Genomic DNA, 20064 nt, shown 5'->3' with positions numbered 1-20064 from the left:
CATGATTTAAATGGCGGTGTGGACTTGATGGACAGAATGGCCTTACTTCCACTCCTATGTCTTATGGTTTTATATTTAAGAATGAATGTACTGGCTTTGGAGGCAATTCAAGAGATTCAAGCTGACTCCTGAGATAAAGCAGGTGACTTATTGAGAACAGCTGAGCAGGTTTGATCTTTATTCATTTGTATTTATGGAAATGAAGGGTAGTCTTATTGAAAAATACAAGATTATGAAGGGGTTTTGCTGGATAGATGTTGAGATGCTTCCACTAGTAGGTGAATCTCTAATTAGAGGAGCCAAAAAACTGAGATTCCAAGTAATTTCTTTTCCCAGAGGGTAGTGATTGTCTGGAATTCTCCACTCCGGAGATCTGTGAACGATAGATCGCAAGAAGTGTTCAAAAAGATAGATCTTTGAAAAAAAACTAGAGAACGGCAGACGCTTAAAATCTGAAACAAAAACAGAAATTGCTGGAAAATCTCAGCAGATCTGGCAACATCTGCGCAGAGAAATCAGAGTTACTGTTTCAGGTCCAGTAATCCTTCTAGCAAACTGATTTCTCTCCACAAATGCTGCCAGACCTTTCTAGATTCTTGAAACATTGGCAGGTTGAAGGTTCTCATGTTTTTAACGCCCGCCAGGGACCCGGGTTCGATTCCAGCCCCGGGTAACTGTCTGTGCGGAGTTTGCATATTCTCCCTGTGTCTGTGTGGTTCGGTTTCCTCCCACAGTCCAAAGATGTGTGGGCTAGGTGGATCGGCCATGCTAAATTGCTCGTAGTGTTCAGCGGTGTGTGGGTTATAGGGAGATGGGTCTGGGTGGGATGCTCCAAGGAGTGGTGTGGACTTGTTGGGCCAAAGGGCCTGTTTCCACACTGCAGGGAATCTAATCATCCCTGCCACTGGTAATACTGCAGTTTATTTTTCCTCTGAAGGTTTTGAGCCCCGAGTACTTTTTTTCAAAAGGCAGTAGATGCAGAGTCTCCTTGATTACCAAGAGGATGAAAGATTATCAGAATATGCAGGAATGTAGACTTAAGATTAAAATCATAGCCTTATTGAATGGCCGAGCAGCCTCGAAGGACCAAATGGCTTACCTCTGTGCTTTGTTCGTGTGTGTGTGCTAGGACACCTGCTAGATTCTTACATGCACCCACACCTCTCCTGACTGAATTGATTTTGTTCATCTTTGACTACTCTGTTTATGCAAAATCACAAAGCTTAATGAAAACATAAAAACACACTTTTATTTTGTTCAGTTCCCTCTTGCAATGGACAGTAGCTTTAAAGTTATAACTAAGTTACTTTTCTGTGACAAATAATTTGTTTGCTCACGTACACAGCCTGTTGAATTTTGTTAAGCTTTCATCAAAGCCAAAGCCGTGGACCGCATAGTACATTGGAAACTAATGTGGCTTCAGTGCAAGTACACAGATCCAGTCCACTGATTTGTTGCTGCAAATCTTCTTGGTAACATTGTGAAAGGTAGATATTTACCAATCAATCTATTCAGAGATGCCACACTACACACTGGAGCAAGCTGAACTGGAAGCCGTACCTCCTGGTCCAGAGGTAGAGATATGACCACATAACAACTGATTAAAGCCTGATAATTGTTCCAATGAACATTGCTGATGCATTTTAAGCAAGAGCACTTTTGACCCATAAATCTAGAAGAGTCGTGACCAAATAGCTACCTTTCTGTCAAACTCAAAATTTATGTTTTTTTATTTCTATATCTATTTAATAGCATGACCAACATAGATGCTGGTATTCAACAATATGCAGTCTAAAGGAATGGGAGGATAATGGGACGCATTCACTTTCCAGAAAGGCATCACAGCTAGTTCCCTTACAGCTAGCTTGATTAATTCTACAATCAGCTTAATCGGATCTTGTATTATGTAAAGTGCAACAAAAGTAATAACATTAAGTTACGATTCACTTTGTACAACCATATCAAAGTGGTTTTCTACTTACACTGTACGGTTCTGTGGTAATGATAGTGCTGCTACGTTACTCAATTGAATAATAAAAATAGCAAATCTTTTGCTTTTATCATCATACCTGTTAAAAAAAAGGACACTTACTGATAAAGTAAAAATGAAACTTTGCTGAGTAAAATCAAATCAAAATATTACACAAATGAATGTGATATCATGAAAAATGAAGAAATATAATTTGGCCAGCTCAGTGAAGACTTGGCCTTCAAATATTTGCAGCTTTTCAAACAATCCCCATTTCTGTTGTTTTGCCACCACGTCTGTTCTAATTCCTCAATCGGAATTCTTTTCCTCTCATTTTGCTTCAAGTGAACTTGACACGCAAGTTAATCTCACTTATAAAAACAGATGGTTATTGTTTTCAAATTGCCAACAATTTAAAATCTGTTTGACAATAATAACAGGACCTCAGATCTTACTTCATTCCAATCTGGAGTCTAGCAGCAGCTAGTGCATCAACTTCATCATCAGAAAGTACATCTTCTATCTCACACGATCTAGGGTTAGATTGTAACATGATAAGTACAAACTGCACAGCTTTTTAGTCAAGGAGCTATTTTGTACTTTATAGTATCTGTACTTGAATTTTAAACAATTTCATTGAAGGAAGTTTTGATTACATAATGGAGTACAGAAAATGGCAAGGTTCAAAACTAAAGATAACCGTGCTTTGCAAGTCCACACTCTAAACAAGACTAAAGAAAATCTTTTCAGAGATAGTAGGAACTGCCAATGCTGGAGAATCTGAGATAAGAAAGTGTAGAGCTAGATGAACCCAGCAGGCCAAGCAGCATCAGAGGAGATTAAGAAGGGTCCAGACCCGAAACGTCAGCTTTCCTGCTCCTCTGATGCTGCTTGGCCTGCTAGGTTCATCCAGCTCTACACTGTGTTATCTAAAGAAAATCTTTCTTCTGCTCTGATAAAAAATGTGTACCTGTAGAATGTATTATATACCTTTTGACCACTTCATATACACCACTGTCACCTGCCACTGACTCATCCGATACAGCTGCAGAAACACAAGTAATTTTGCGATGGATTGCTGGTCCAGACATCTCGGTTTGAGTGCTGGCATCTGAATAGAAAAGGAGGAGTTATAATTAATGCAAGTCATTTTAATTTTCTCACAAGAATTACAGTCATTTGGTTTAATTTCTCAGAGTAATTGCAATAGCAAATGAGAAAATTGCAAATACTGGAAATAATAAAGGGACAGAAAAATTTATAATGACAGCAGCTTGTGAAACAGTTGATGTGTTAGTTTCAAATTTCTTACCTTTCACAGAATCAGGGCAAGTTCTATTAGATTGGAAAATGGTGAATGTAACTCCTCTATTCAGAAAGGAAAGGACACAGAACATGCAAAAGTACAGGCTATTTAGCTTAACATCTGTAGTAGCGAAACTGTTCTTAAAGACATTACAGCAGGAGTTATAAAAGTTCAAAGTAATCAGGAAAATCAGGATGGCTTTATGAAAGAAGAATCATGTTTAACCAATTTATTGAGTTCTTTGAGGAAGTAACAATGTGCTGTACATAAAAGGAGAATCGGTGGACGTACTTAGAATTTCCAGAAGGCATTTGACAAGGTGCCACATCAGATATTATTACAAAAACTGGAAACTCTTGGTATGGGGGCATCGTATAAGCGTGGAAAGAAATTTGGGCAACTAATAGTAAACTGAGTATGCATTTCTTTGGATGGCAACATATAACACATGGTGTGTCATGCGATTCAGGACTGAAGGAATTGTTGATGACACAAAATAGGTAGGAAAGTAAATTGTGAATTGGGCATGAGAAGACTACAGAGGAATATAGTTAGGTTAAGTGAGTGGACAAAGATCTGGGAAAAGAAGTTTAATGTGGAAAGATGTGAAATTATCCATTTTGGCAGGAAGAATTAAAACAAATAGCTCAATGGTGGAGAGTCTGCGGAAGTCTGAGATGCAAAGAGATCTGGATGACCTGCTGCATGAATCACAGGTACAATAAATAATTCGGAAAGTTAATAGCATAATATTGCTAATGATGTGTGGAGATTCGAATTCATGAGTAGGGAAATTATGTTTCAGTTTAACAAGACATTAGTGAAACCACATCAAGATATAAATGCATCAAAAGCAGTAATGAATTCTCTAGACTATTATCTGAAATAGTGTTTTGTCTTAAAAGGAAAGGGTGGACAAGCTAGGCTTGTATCCACTACTGTTTAGACGAATAAGAGATGAGACAATTGAAATACAAGATTCTGAGGAGTCTTGACAGTGCTGATATGGAAAGGATGATTCCTCATGGGGGATTCTGGAAAGAGATCAACATTTACAAATAAGGGGTTGTACATTAAGACAGAGGAGGTTTTCTTTTTCTACGTGGTCTTCAGGCTTTTGAAACCACTTCCTCAAAGGCATCGTTGAATATTTATAGACAGAGACAAGAAGGGGATGAAATGTAACTGGGGTTAGTTGGAAATATGAAGTAGTCAGATTAGTCACAATCTTAATGAATAGTGGACCAACCAAAGGGGCTAAGAGGCTTACTCTTGGTCCTAGTTTGTATGTTTGTATGTATAGGACATTCAAGTAAAAAGGATGATGCTGAATACACTCCTGAACGCTCAATCAAAACTTTTACAATCTTGAAGGTTACAACCAAAGTCAAAACTTAGAAATGGAAATAAGCTTTGAAATATTCAGCAAAGTGGGGTTGTGGACAAATATTGTGTGCAGAATTTGTTTTGCAATGCTACAATGAGGTGCCTATTCAGTAATTTAAAAAAAGGGTGTTGGCATGTGCATGTGTGTGAGAGAAAGGATGAGTGTGTTCACCCTTCGTGACCTTCTTAAGAGTATCCGTATGTGTGTTGAACTGGCTAACATTTCTAAAGCAAACTTATGTAAACAGCTTTATTTGTACCAAAGAAGGAAATAAAATTCTAAACTCTTCAAAAATGATCATGGAAGTACTAGATTGTCATAAAGCTCTGTCTGGTTCACTCGTATCCTTTAGTGAAGGAAACCAGGCAATCTTAATCTATACCATCTTAAAACATGATTCCAGACGAACAGTAGTCTGAGTGGCCATTAACTGTCTTCAGAAATTGCCTATGAAGTCACTCAGTTGTATCAAACTGCTACAGCAAACTTAAAAGTATAAACCATTTGGACCAACCAGAAAAAACCTAGGCACCAGAAGTAACAAAGGCACAACCTGCCTAAACAACCCTACAAAGTACTTCTTGGTACTTCAGGGTCTTCAGTCAAAACTGGGATAGATGTCCCAAAAAACTAATCAAGCAGCACCCTGACAAAGTTATATAACGCCAAAACCTTATAACCACTAACCCAGACTCTTTCATCATCATTCTGAGTATGTTCTGTCCATCATCTGGACAAACTCAAAGATGGCAACACAAAGGAGACAGATAGTCAGGATGGAGCTGCATTGGGAGTCATCAATATTGTCAACGGATCTCCAGAGAACTTTGTGGCATCAGGTCAAACCTGGGCAATGAAATTTCCTGCTGGGCAGTGAAATCTCCTGCTGCTTCCTACCCACCATCCTCCTTCAACTGATGGATCAGCATACCTCCATTTTAAACATTGTGGGTGGCGAAGACAGAACGACAGTCATCAACCGGAGTACAACGTCCATCAACAACATGGGCTGGGTGATACCACTACTAATCTGGCTGGTCACCGTAAAGGTTATACTTATCAAACAGGTTTTGCAAAAGATGGTGAGAAAATCAACAAGTCATTCTGATGCCTATAAGATCCCACCAAATTAGGAAGGTGAACGATTTGGAGTGCCATTTGCAGATGGTGGTGTTTCCATGCACCTTCTTCCCTTGTCTTTCTAGATAATTAAGTCACAGATTTGGACAGTAGTCATGAAGGAGTCTTGGTGAGTTTCTTCAGTGTATCTTGTAGATGATATACACAGCTGCCACTGTGCGAGTTTAATGGAGTGAAAGTTTGAAGGTATTAAACAGGAAGCTAATCAAGCAGGCTATTTTGTCCTAGATGATGTTTACTTTCTCGCTGTCAGAGCTGCACTCATTCAGGCAAGTGGACAGCATTGTATCACATTTCATACTTATGCATTAAAGAGGTGGCTTGAGGTGTCAGGAGGCAAGATATTCACCACAAAATTCCCAGTCTTTGACCTACTCCTGCAGCCCTAGCACTTATATGGCTGGTCAAGTTCATGTCTGGTCAATGGTATTCAGAGAATGTTGATGGTCCAGAATGCAGTTACGGCAATTCAACTGAAGGTCAAGAGCAATGGCTAGATCCTCGCTCACTGGAGTTGGTCCTTGCCTAGCAAATGTTATTTGCCATTTACCAGTATCCAATCCATTGCACAATAATCAGCAAACATCCCCACATCTGACCTTATGATGGCAAAATGGCCTTTGATGAAGCAGCCGAAGATAAATGTGGTTAGGAAATTACCCTATAGTGGTTCCTCATGACTGAGCTGATTATCTTCCTAAAACAACCATTTTCCTTTTTGATAATTTTCACTGCAAACAGTGGAGGGTTTTCCTCCTGATTCCCATTTTATGAAGTTTTTACTCAGCGTTTTGGATGTCATACTCAGGTCATATGCATATTAAAGTCCTGCAATCACCTTCAAAACCCCTCAAGAATATGGTTCTTCTGTCCATCTTTGACCAAAGCCTGGAATTCTGGACTGCTAGTACAGTGACAGTACCAATATGCCACCACCTCTTTCACAATTTCTTTTAACAGTTTAGAATACTTGTTCTAGAAATAGACAACAACGTAGATAATATAATAAATCATTGGCAAGACCTTATTTGCTTATTGATGGAACCCATACATGCCAAATAGATTCTCAAACATGATAGCTAATTCTAACTGAATGCCGCATTTAATTGGAAAAAAAGCTGTTGGCTGTTTTGAGCCTCAATAGTCCAAATGAATACCTTTCATTATCATTAAGTCATCACTACTTCTAATTAGCAACACATTTGGTATTGATAAGCCAGCTGACTATTTAAATTAATCAAAAGAATATGAAGCAGAGATAGAACTCAAATTTTGCCAAACAATATTTTAATGCGCTGAATTACAGGCCAAACACAAAATCTTTTCAATTGTTCATTATAAAACCATAACAAATTGGGAAACAATAGGCATTTGGTCCCTCATGCTATTGTAGAATTATTCCATTTCCTGATGGACTAATCAGTCCTAAAGATTCCAGTAAAGAAAGCCTGTGCTAGCAACATGATTACAATAATTCAGTGCAATCAGATTATCTAGCAGTACAAGTTTAGAGCAAATCCTTTGTTAAAAGCAATATGAAAGGTCGTGTAGCAACTCATCATCCAGTCATAGATTCTATGGGTTGAAACTTTCAACTGGTTCAAATACAACATCGTGTAAATCAGACAAGAAATCAAGACTGGCGGTAATTTAAGTATCCAACTGATTAAAAACCAACAAACAAAATAGCAGTTCATCTGAGTAAATAGCTAAGTAAAAGCTGCTTTACACATCGCAAGTCAAATTGTGTTTTTTCAGAAATCGCATTTGACACAGTTGTCTAAAGTCATTTTCCACCACTCACCCCATGCAATGCAGCAAGAAATTCCCTGTGTTCCCAAACTCCAGCATTGCCATTGCACACTTATTATGAAATTAACATTTCACATTTAACCATCCTCACATTTAAATAAGTGTCATCTTATCACCACATTGTCTAGTCTAGCAACTGCTTACAACGTCAATTCCAGATTTCTTAAGTCTGCTCATGTTGATGGATACCAATCCTTACGACACAACCAATCTTCTGACTGTTTTCTCAAATGCCAATAACATCCTTTGACTTTACTTTGCCATGCCTAAATGACAACTGCCAGTTTTTATCCAACTCCACCCTACTATCTCCAGTCTGATACTCAATTCTTAGTCAGTAAATAAAAATTGAAAATACTGGAAAACTCATCAGGCCTGGCAACATCTGTGGAGAGAGAAACAGAATTTATATTTTGAGTCTGATATGGCTCTTCTTCAGAACATCCAGTCTGTTCTGGAAGAGCCATTTAAAATTCAAATGGTAACTGTTTTTCTCTCTCCACAGATGCTGCCAGACCTGCTTAGTTCCTCTAGCATTGTGTATTTATTTTAGACATCCATCTGCAGTACACTGCTCCTATCCATTAATGCTTGCCATCATATTGCGGTGCATACTAGACTTTAAAAAGAGATGGACACAGAGAACATTTGTGAAGGGAAGAGGTCAGAGGATCCTGCAGATATTGAATGATGGAAGAACATAAAGCAGATTTACAAAAAAGTAGAACTGAAAAAGGGTGAGGGAGGGAAAAAATGGGAGACAGATAAAAACGAACAACACAAGAAAGAGTATAAAATAAATAAAAAAAGTTTTATAAGAGTAGCACTACAGAAGATCTCCTTCAGGAAAAAGTTCCACATCCAATTAAAATGTTGTATTATTCCAAAGCAAAAAAATTTCCAACAATAATACATTTTATCTCCATTTTTATCTCCATCATATTTTACCTCCAGTTCCCACTTCTGGTTGCTTTTTTAAAAAGACCAAGTCTGCAAAAAACTACAGGAATTTTGAGAATTCAAGGGAAGCAAATGAGTTCGCTCCTTTAAAATAAGCTCCTTTGTTGGTGTTACAAAGATAATGGTCCACTAGCACCATTACCAGCAATTGTGCATCCAATAAGCACAACAGTATGCACAAAAGTAGTCATGAGACTGATGACCTTTGATTACAACACTGCAGGATAGACTTTCCTTTTTTGTTTCCTTCATATATTTCATATTAAAATAGGAGTCTTGCACTCCTAATGGCACTGACGTTACTAACATAACACCACATGACAAACAGAGTAAAAGACAGTACATGATCTACTTAGTAGACTCTTAATTGATCTAGTACAATAGCCAACCACTTAAATACTGCCAAGTTTCTTTTTACATTCACTGCAGAGGGCCATTTAATATTGTAATAAATCATATGAAAAAGTGCGGTTTTGGTAATTCAACACCTCCATAGGCTGGATGTGCACCTCATCTGTCATAAGCAATGAATGAAAGGTGAGGGTTCAGCAATGGTAATGTTATTAAAGGTCAAGGAATGTTGGTTACATTCTTTCTTGTTGGAAATGGTCATTTCCTAGCATTTATGTGGCACGAATTTCATGTCCAATTCCCAAAGACGAAACCAACTCACAACATTTAGTAAATAATTCTTCTTGTCAGAGCTGAGATTGCCCTATTCACACAAAAATTAACCAAAAATGCATCATTTAGACATATAATTAAAGAAAAACATCTGGCATTTAACCAAATAAAAGTCAAGGAAGAATATAAAAGAAAATAGTCTGGTGACTGCAATTATACTTGGATAAAAAGGAAGATGGTGTAACAGATCAGTTATCTAAGCCAAAACATTTTTCAAGTTTTCTTTATTCACTCATGGGACATGGACATCGATGGCTGGCTGGCATTTATTGCTCGTCCCTCACTGCCCTTTGAGAAGGTGGCGGTGAGCTGCTGCCTTCAACTGTTGCAGCCTATGTGTTATAGGTAGACCCACAATGACATTAGGGAGGGAATTCTAGGATTTTGACTCAGCAACAGTGAAGAAACAGCAATATATTTCCAAGTCAGGATGAAGAGTGGCTTGGAGGCGAACTTGAAGATCATGGTACCTCCACGTATCCACTACCTTCATTCTTCTGGATGGAAATTGTGGGTTTGGAAGATGTTACCTAAGGGTCTTTGGCAAATTTTCTGCAGTGCATTTTGTAGATAGTACACGCTGCTGCTAATGAGTACCAGTGGTGGAGGGATTGCATGCTTGTGGATGTGATGCAAATCAAGCAGGCTATTATGTCCTGGATGGTGTCAAACTTCTTCAGTGTTGTTGGAGCTGCACCCATTATTCCATCACAATCCTGACTTATGCCTTGTAGATAGTGGACAGGCATTGGAGAATTAAGAAATGAGTTATTCAATGCAACATTCCTAGCCTCTGACCTGCTCTTGTAGTCAGTGTATTAATATGGCAAATCCAGTTGGTCAATAGTAACCTCAGGATATGGATAGTGGAGATTCGGTAAAGGTAACACAATTAAACGTTAAGAGGTGGTGGTTAGATTGCTTCTTTGTGGAGACAGTCATTCCATGGCGTTTGAGGGCAGTGAATGTTACTTGCTACTTGTCAGCCCAAGACGGGGTATTTTCCAAATCTTATTGCATTTGAATTTGAACTGCTTCAGTAGCTGACTGAAGTCCCAAATGGTGCTGAACATTGGGGATGTTCACCAATGATTGCAGACCTCTGATTTCATAATAGTTGAAAGTGGTTAAGCCTTGTGTCTCATGAAATCAATCCTTATCCCGACCACCTTATGCTTCATTATCATTTGTAATGAAATTATCTGTACAGTTTTACTGGCGTTTCAGTGACCTTGCTCTATTTCCTTCCTATCAAGTTAGTAGTAAGATTACTAGGTAGTGATTCCACATATTGAGCTTCATTATAACTCTTAAGATCACACACCTGTCAGCCAATAGATCACTTTCAGGAATGACCCGCCAATGGCACAATGTTCAAAATAACTGATGGCTTATAGTTGTTTACAGAAATGATTCATTGTATCAACTGCAATCTAACTTTATCACAATAAAACATTTTTATGGATTCCATTATTTCAGGCTATGAAATATCACCTCATGTTCAACACATTCTGCAAAAATAGGAAAACCAAGTTCGCACTTTGCAACATCTCACCGGCCTCAGAGCCAAGGAAATAACTCTTTGTGTATTAAATCATTATAACTATTTACATAGACATGTCAAGAAATTAGCATTGTATACTTTACCTTCTATTCTTTCATTGCTTTTTGTAGAAATTCCCAACTCTTCAGTCAATATTTTTGACGAATTGCTACAAAGTCCTGATTCTGATCCAATTTCAGCTTCCAAATTTACAGAGGGTGACAAAATCTTATTTGGCGGTGTAGATCCTGAAGAAATCTGATTAACATCTTCAAAGTGTAAACCAAAGTTAGCAATATCAGCAAGCAGTCCTATGCCTTCAATGTCTGTACCAACATGGTTCATAAGGGGATCCCCTGAAGGAACCATAAAATGAGGGTCTATTACCAAGGGAGAGCTGGGTGGCGACAAGGAGGACAAGGAAGACCTAGGTGACAGCGAAGAAAGAGATTTCGGAGTCTCAGACAAAGACCTCCGTGCTTGAATCTTGCTTGAAGTTTCATATGTGTCTAAGTAAGAGGAATCATTGAGAGAACAGACCACTTCATTTTCATGAATGGTAGTTATGGAGCCTGCTGGTCTATTGCCTGAAGTGCCCTCTTGCAGCAAGATGTCTAATTTATACTGATAGTCGAAGTCTACTGTGTGTTCTGGATGATCATAATACAAGTCAGTAAAGCTAACAGAGCTTGAAGATTCTTGGCTGGATGCAGCAAGAGATCCACGGCTAGACGTCAATGACCCTTTACTACTTCCAGATGACAGTGACAAAGTACTGGTTGAGAGACTAAGACAAAAAAAGTTATGCAATATATTAATACAGCAAATGTGACTTAATTACAGAAATCTAAATCTACAGAATTAAAACACAGCATATGCAAAACAAGTATTTAGCTCATTTTATACAAGGTGGGTTTCTAAAATATGTGGAAATAACATAGATTTGTGGTTTATAAAGAACTTTCCAAACAAAGAATTAAATATGAGCTGTTATTGACATGATTCTTTGATTCACATATTATTTCAACAATTAACCTGTGCACATCTTCATGCAACAACATACCTCTGTAGCTGTGAGTGCAACATTGAGGCTAAACGTGTTGCTTCTTCTAACTCCCTCAGCAAGTTATTTCTCCTGCTATGCATCTTTAATCTGTAGAATAAATAACATTATCACTAATCAATCACTGTGAATTGCAAAATTAAACCATCACTGTGGCTAGGAAGGTATACACTTTCTGTCAATGAACAGCAAAAAAAATCACTAAACTGCACACTAGACTGATTTCCTGATGTGGGTGGATTCAGTAAACTAAACGCATATATTTCCTAGAGATTACAAGAATGAGAGATGATCTCATTAAAATAAATGTATATACCCACACTTCAGAGGCGTATCAGGGTAGGTGCTGAGAGCTGGATTTCTTGCTTGCGAAGTCTGGAACTAAAGGTCATTGTCCTTGCTAGTATTCTTATAGAATCCTCCCTAAATTTCAGGTTCCTCGTAAATGAGGTTTTGAGATATATTTTCATGTTTCACATCTCAATGCTGTTATTTTAACAGTGCAGATATATTCTTACTGTAAAGATGACCTTTATTGTGCCAGATCTTAAAGATAATCCAAACCAATGGTCATTTATAGACCAAAAATATAGAGAATTTAATTTAAATGAGTTTTTCATGGCCATTCTGAAAGAATTTCTACTATTATCTTTTGAGGAATAATACAGCAAGTAGCGAAGAAGCACAGCAAGGCATCTCAAGGGCAATTAGGATAAGCATGAAATTATGGCCTAGCCAATGATGCCCACATCCTGCGAAAGGAGAATAAAACAAATTGCTTGGCAATTCAGGTACATGTCTTCACTTGTTTCTATGATTCACACATCTTCTATTATTCCATACAGTATCAGATAATCGAAGTAATTTGGTCAAATTTGTCAGCAATTTTCGTGTGCATTTTCAAAACAAAATAAGCTTGCTTACAGATACATAAATTAAAAGATATCTCTTCACTTTGCTGCAATTATTTCAAGAAGCTGGGTCACAAACCTTTCTGTCAGTGCTTTGCTTTGCGTGTCCCTTGCAGCCTGGAGATCATCTGCCAGTCGCTTCCTTTCTATCTCCAGCTGCTCTACCTCACTGTGTGCCCATTTACGAGGATTTATAAACTGCAGCTCCTTCAAAAGTTCTTCCTTCTCATTGATCAGTATCAGCCTGTCCCGTTCTGCATCTAATACTCCAGGCCATGCCTCACTGGTAAGTTTAGCCAGTTCAATCTTGATATTTGAAATCCTGCCAATAAAATAAAATCACTACCAAAACCGAACAGTAGCTTTTCACATGGATCATCATTTTGGCATTAGGCCTAAGACAATCTGCATAAATCTGAACAGAGGAGGACAGCAACATACAATTTCTAGAAATAGCATAATTGAACATATGATTGTTGAGTAAAAAGATTTTTGTAGAACAAAAATAGAAATTATTGGAAAATCTCAGCAGGTCTAGCAACATCTGCAGAGAGAAATAGTTAATATTTTGAATCCAGTGATCCCTCTTCAGAAACTTCCCTCAGTTTTTGCCTAAGACCTTTGTAGACTTGTCATAGCTACAAAACAAAATCTCATCAGCCTGGATTCTCATCCTTGAGGTGAATTGCCCAAAACGGGAAATCTTCTGGCTCATCTTGCCCGCATCGGGAGAAAAAGAGACTGAAAGAAACAATATTTCAATTCTTGGTGGATGGGTTCATGATACAATTCGACCCGCCATCTCAAGAGAAACTTCAAAAAAGCCTCAGAAACTGCTGAATGCTGAGATGGCCACTTCAAAGATGTGCCCTGGAACTTTGTACCAGTTTTCTTTTTTAATACCCACAAGCACTCACCCTCTCTGTAAGCACTATCCATTCCGCTTCATGCATTCTACCCATATAACACAGCCCCTTATGCCCATTCCATGCCAAGTTGTGCCACTCACCTATCCCCTTTGGAACTGCATGCACCATTCAGAAACATTACACCCCACTGCCCACCTCAATCATCTGTCAGGCTGAGGTATAACTTCCCACTAACCCCGTGTAGCCTATCATATGACCAATTCAAAGCTATGGTATTTCCATGTTCATTCGCCCACCACAGTATAGAGTTAATGAGCCCTATAATAACAAAGCTGTGTATAAAAGTAAACTTTCTTGGTTGAAAATATTCTTGACTGTTTCTCAGATAACCATTAGTCTTTGAAGCAGCTGAGCCCATAGAAAACATGACTTAATTGATGGCTCTGCAATCTTAGCTGTCAAGTGCATAGCGTTTGCTCATACATAAAAAGATTTCCAGGACTTACAGTTTCTGCTGTCGATATTTTAAAGGGCTGGATGTTTGAAACATTTATTGGCTTGAAGCAAAGAGAAGGATTTTTAAAGAGGTTACGAACTTATCAGTGCATGACTGGCTCAGTTTCAAGTTTTCTTTTTTAAAAAAAAAACACATTTTCATCCCTCCACAGAGTCTCCCCAACTCAATGGAAATCCAGGATATCATACATAGCAGCCACTGATTGTTGTTAGCTCAGGAACTCACTGATTGTAAGAGTAGAAAAGGCAATTTCTTTTCATCATAACATAACTTAAAAATAATAATGTCTAATGAAAATTATTAAAATCAATGAATGTTGCCTCTTTATCTGCAGGAGAATGATTTAGATTTAAATAGTATCACAGTTTCAGGGATCTGAAAGCACATTGAACTGAATTAAGTATTTGTAAAGCACAGTCAACCTTTGCAATGCAGGGAACCAGCAGCCAAGCTGCATACAGAGAGTTCCCACAAACAGCACTGAGCTTAGTGTCAGATAATGCTTTCGTGATGTTGACTGAGTGCTAAATATTGGGCAGTGTTTGCTAACTGCACCCATCAACTAAGCAGGCGTGCTAAACCAGAAATGTATATGCGCACGATTCTAGACAATGCTTCATACATTGAACATGCAGTCACATCATGTTCAAGCATCGTGCTATGCATGTGCCTTAAAAAGTGAACACTTTTGAAATAGTGCTCATGACAGACAGTCAGGACGTGACAGGAGAGAAAGCATGGTGGGAGATATTGCTCAAGTGAGGAGGGAGGGGAGGGAATCATAAAGGTGAGAGAGAATAAGATGGGTGGGGAGAAAGAATCAGATGTAGAGCAGGTGGAAATGAGAAGCAGATGGCATGGGGAGAGAATTGGCCAGGTCAAAGGGAATCTGTAGGCGCTGGACAGAGTTGGAGCAGGTCAATGAAGAGGTGGGAGATCAAAGGAGCAGGAAAGAATAGGAGGGAATAGAGGAGAAAAACTGGGAAAACAGGGGGATGGAGGACGAGAGAAAGGACTGAGGGAGAGATCAAGGAGAAGAGTAAAAACTGGAGGAGAAGGGTCAAAACTGGAGGAGAAGACAGGGAAATGGAGGGAAGGAGAGAGTTGGAGGGATCGTGGGCAAGAAATTTGGGTGGTAGGTGAGGAAACAGGCTCTCAATCCAAACCCTGACACTGCTCTGCCTGATCCCAATCTCCCTCTCATTCGGAACCATGTGTCCCAGCATTGCTCAAATGCAGCCCTGTAATTTGAAGCGGTGCATAATGCACTTGTGCCAGCAAATGCCGCCTAAATATTGGACAAGAGATTGTAGATAACCCTCTTCTTTTTCATGAAGTACAAGTGGATCTTTTAAATGTATCTGAGAGAATAGGCAGGCTCTTAATTTAACACCTCACCTCAGACTCGGCACCGATAAGTGTGTAATACTCGCTCAGTAACGCAACAAAGTATTAACCTAAACTTGTGCTGACATGATCAGACTGCTTGAGAAACAATTATCAGAAATTTGTTTAGCACTAACCTTTGCTTTGCTTCTTCATATTGCAGGCTTAGTCTCACCTTCTCAGCCAGTTTGGCATTATTGCTGGAAACAAACTGGAAAGTGCAAGACAAAATAAAAGACAAAACAACACAAGATAAAAATACAGGACTAACAAAAATTACAGGCTAGTGGTTTTGGTTTTGTCTGATATAAGTGGTTAATTCAGTGCAAATTCTGCCTAAATTTGACTTAAAAGGTGTAGCAAATTAACCATTCACTTTTTGAGCCATGTAGCTCATTTTTGTCTGAAACAGTACAATGCAAAATAAACAAATCACTATGAGCTGTTAAAGAGTAGACCAATAAGATCTCCAAGTCTATAGGACTACAACTGACACTTTAACTTCACTTACCTACTGTTAATCCAGATGCCTGGAAATCATTACAGAACAAAATAAAATGATTCCAGTCTTGAGAATTTCAGTTGACTCAGCAACAATAGCACTTAGGAAGTGAGAATGAACTCGATTACTAGTCTATCTGGAAAAAAAGTGCTTCTGCCTTCTCCATTTGGACCAGAAATCTGGCCTTCTATTATTTGATTCCCTCAATGGACCTCTCTCTGTCTAGTCTAAAAATACATTTTATTTTAAACACTTCGATTAGATAATCATGCAATCTTTTCAACTGAAGGAAGTACAAGAAAACATTATCCTTAATTTTGCTGTTCACACCGTGGTTAATTCTGATCAATCCGCGCTGCACTTCTATCAGATCTACAGTTATCTTCTCTGAGGTTTAATACCGAAACCTCAATGTTATATCCCAGTAAAAATCTGACCAAGGCTCTGCAAAACTCTAGCATTACCTTCTGATTTTGGATTCAAACTTGAGATGAGGGCTAGCATTTTATTAGCCTTTTTAAATACTTTTTGTAGCTAGCAACTTAGAATGATTTCCACGGATACCCAAATCCCTTAGCTCCTCCACAGCTCACAGTCTTACCATGAAGAAACTGTTATAAATCAATATCAGTTGAAATATAACTCATGTTTTTAAAAAGACTGCATCAATTTTAGACAACAGTTCGAAGCAGAGGGCTTACTGCTCCATAGTTTTCATACTTTCTTGGGGCTGATTAAAAATTGCCTCGGATAAACCTTGAAAGACATAGCTGCCTTCCTCATATAAATTACAACGCAGGATGACCAGAAGAAAAACAAGAAAGCTTTTATGTTGCTTTTCGATTCATTGAAGATCGTTATCACATGTAAATTCAAAGTGGGAAAGCAGGACACAACAGTAAATGCCTGTCTAAATGCTTTGCAATGATAGTCAAAGTCCAAACAATTTCCTTTGTGAATGTGACCTTAACGCAATACTCATCTTTTCTTAAGCTCTAAACAGGAGGGCTTCACTTCCTCAGAAAGCAGGGGAGGCTGCATCACTGAATATATTCAAGGCACAGTCTGACAAACTTTTGATCATCAAGTCAGGAGTTACAAAGGTCAGGCAAGGAAGTGCAGATTGGCCACTATCTGATCAGCATGATCTTACCGAATGGTGGAACAGGCTCAGCAACCCAAATACTGTGTTCCTGCTCCTATTTCTTTTGTTTTTATGTTCTGATACAGCTCATCATCTCCTCTGACTCCATTCCTGTTGTTGAACTAGGTCAGACTGCCCCCACTTAGTTTCTTTCTTATCTATTCCATTCTGGTGAGAAAAACTCCAACAATGGCTTTTCTTGGAAAACCCTTGCTTTTACTTCTTTAGTGCTGTAAATGTATTGTCTTCACAAATACAATAAAAATAAGAAAGAGAAAAAAAGAATAAAACGGAGTTGAGACACTTTGGATTGGCAATCATCTCTAGGAATGTCCATTTTTCATCTGTTTTAAGGCAATTTTTTGCCTGTCCCCTCCTGGAGGCGCTGACTAATAGTCACCCCAAAACATATCCCATAGGTGGTTACTATTCATTTGAAACTCGGTGATAAGTATCAACATGCTACAGAAAGCAGCGTGCATTGCACTATGTAAGTACCAGATCAGATTTACTATTCTAATACATGCAGATTCAAGAAGGGTCAATTGATTCTTGGATTTATGCTTTTTGCAGGATACTGGTGACACTTAAGTGTCCACGGCGATGTCCCACTTAAGTTTACAACATTGTTTCAAAATGCATAAATTCTGTGAAACAGCTTAACAGTAGCAAAGTATGAATGTCATATTATGCCATAACAATGAATCAGAACCCCAAAGTACTTATGAACTGAACTGTTAATTACATGTATTTTTTTAAAAAAAAGACACAGCTAAAAAATGATTGGGGATCTAAGTTCGATGTCTATCTGAATAGGAACCCTGAAGGCCACAACTGACTGGACTAAAGAAACTTCAAACAGCAATGCTTCAGAAGGGTGGAAAGGCAAGTGATTTTCTATAGCGACACAAAAACACAAGATGCTGGCTACTCTTCTCTCTTACCAGAAAGCCATCTCCTGTAAATTTGTTCCAAACTGCAGATGTCAGAGTTTCTCCCTTTCAGGAACGCACAAGAACAGGGGCTAAAAGGTAGTTTCAAGCCCAGTCTGGGAGTGCCAGTGGGCAAAGATATGTGCTACGAGGGTCACAACTGAGCCAACTTGCAGGGAAAGAAAAGCAAAAAGAAAAAAAGTCTACTTATTTGCTGAAACCAGAAAGCAAGCAAAATCCCAATTGACAAATAGGACAAAAGGCACCCTTCAGCTCCCTGCAAAGCTTGCAATGCAAAATTAATTGCAGTCCAACCAACATCCACATTACCAGTATCACCCAACATAACAGCTACAATGTCCCATGGTCAACCATTCACAAAACTCAGAGTCTGATCCATGTATCTTTTTTAAGACTTTTATATTTTTTAGATTCACATCAGCTGTATTAGTGGTTTCAAATAATTTTTCTGCTTCCTGGAGTATGTATCACTTTGTATTTAAAATTTCTACCAAGTTACAGTGAAGACTATGAACTGAGAATCAACAAGGTTAGTTTATATTTCTTATAGTCACAGTTATTTGTACAGAAACCGAACAGATTTTACACTCACATCTCCTGAAATATCTGTCTGGGACCCAACGTCTGAGAAATGGCAGCTAACAGATTGGTTTGTGCTTAATAACGATGTACGACTGGTCGAGAGATCAGAGCGAAATCCTGTCTCAATTCGGAAACCACCTTTCAATGTGGCTAAACTCTAGAAGGGGGTTAAAAATAAAATTAGTACAAATACAAGTAGTGACTTGGAACAGAACTAAATAAATTGCCATTTTGCATCCTTTACAATCCATAGGTAATAAACTGTTTAAAGCAAAAATAAAGTGAAAATAAATAGCCATCTTGGAGAACAGAATTTGAGTATTGCTGAAAAAAGACATTTTGTCGAAGCTTTTTGCCTTACACATAGCAAGACAATTTACCAATTTAAAAGGAAATCCAACATAAACATTCTGTGCCACCCAGGTGCTGATTGGTTAGCACACCCAGTGGCCATTCTTCAGTTCTGAAGTTTTCATTTGTCATATTTTCATTTTTCAAATCACTTTTCATTGAAACATTAACTCTGCTTTCTCCCCACAGATGCTACCAACCTGCTGAGTTTCTCCAGCAACTATTGTTTTTATTTCAGATTCTTTGCTTTACTTTAGTACACAGGCACATTTATCAAGGAAACCTGAATATTCAAATTCACGTCCGCTTCATGAGTTTTCCATTGGTCATGAAATCTAGCAGTGAAGGGAAACTGGAGTTGTTTGATCCCCCAAGTGCTTGCCTTTCATAGCACTCTTTTCCAACCAGAAGGAGCAATGAGTTCATCCTTGGTAGCTCATCCAAGATGGCGGTAGTATAGGACACTTCAGCTAGAGCTCATCACTTCCAGTCATTTCGTTTTGTTCTTTTATATCTCCTTCGAAGGTCTGGCCTGGCGTGACGTTCTCTCAGCCTGGTGCTGTGGTGTCTCAGCTGCCCAACATGGCAGTCTCGTGGCTTGGCGTGATTGTCTTTCAGTGGTACGTGGCAGTCTCTCAGCCCAGCATGGCCTCAAGGTGAACTTCTGGTCTTGAGGTATTTCCAGAGTGGTCTCCTGGCCTTAAGAACTTTGAGGTGAAGCCCGGCATAATCTGGAGTTAAGATCCAGGGCAGACTAAAGGCTAGGTGCTAACGTGGACTGGGCTAGAAGGATCGTTCTGAATGTTTTTATTTATTTTCTCATTTATCCCTACAATCTGTGATACTGTACTTTATATTACTTTATTTCTCTGGTTTTATTTCCCTGAGAACTTGTACTGAAGAATCTGTACCAGGTACTTTTGTATCTCAGATGGCGTCACAAGTGGCGACTTGTAAAATTTTCACAGCACTCATTTAAATATGT

The 20064-nt window shown here is 38.6% G+C and overlaps 1 protein-coding gene across 3 annotated transcripts in view; it reads right to left on the bottom strand.

Annotated features, from left to right (window-relative positions):
• Positions 1 to 20064, bottom strand: part of LOC125458216 (protein KIBRA-like) — a 116364-nt gene that overhangs the window by 46332 nt on the left and 49968 nt on the right. For all 3 annotated transcript variants that reach the window (XM_059650602.1, XM_059650603.1, XM_059650604.1), the window contains 8 exons: positions 18739 to 18885; positions 15685 to 15758; positions 12855 to 13097; positions 11865 to 11954; positions 10906 to 11588; positions 2960 to 3080; positions 2425 to 2502; positions 1983 to 2069 (listed from right to left, as the gene is read on the bottom strand). In XM_059650602.1, the coding sequence (XP_059506585.1) occupies positions 1983 to 2069; positions 2425 to 2502; positions 2960 to 3080; positions 10906 to 11588; positions 11865 to 11954; positions 12855 to 13097; positions 15685 to 15758; positions 18739 to 18885 (1523 nt within the window). The remainder of the gene's footprint in view (positions 1 to 1982; positions 2070 to 2424; positions 2503 to 2959; positions 3081 to 10905; positions 11589 to 11864; positions 11955 to 12854; positions 13098 to 15684; positions 15759 to 18738; positions 18886 to 20064) is intronic.

Source organism: Stegostoma tigrinum, chromosome 13 (genome assembly GCF_030684315.1).
Source record: "Stegostoma tigrinum isolate sSteTig4 chromosome 13, sSteTig4.hap1, whole genome shotgun sequence".
NCBI classification, from domain to species: Eukaryota; Metazoa; Chordata; class Chondrichthyes; order Orectolobiformes; family Stegostomatidae; genus Stegostoma; species Stegostoma tigrinum.
Note: the sequence above shows the minus strand (reverse complement) of the source record. Positions and strands in the feature narration are given on the sequence as shown.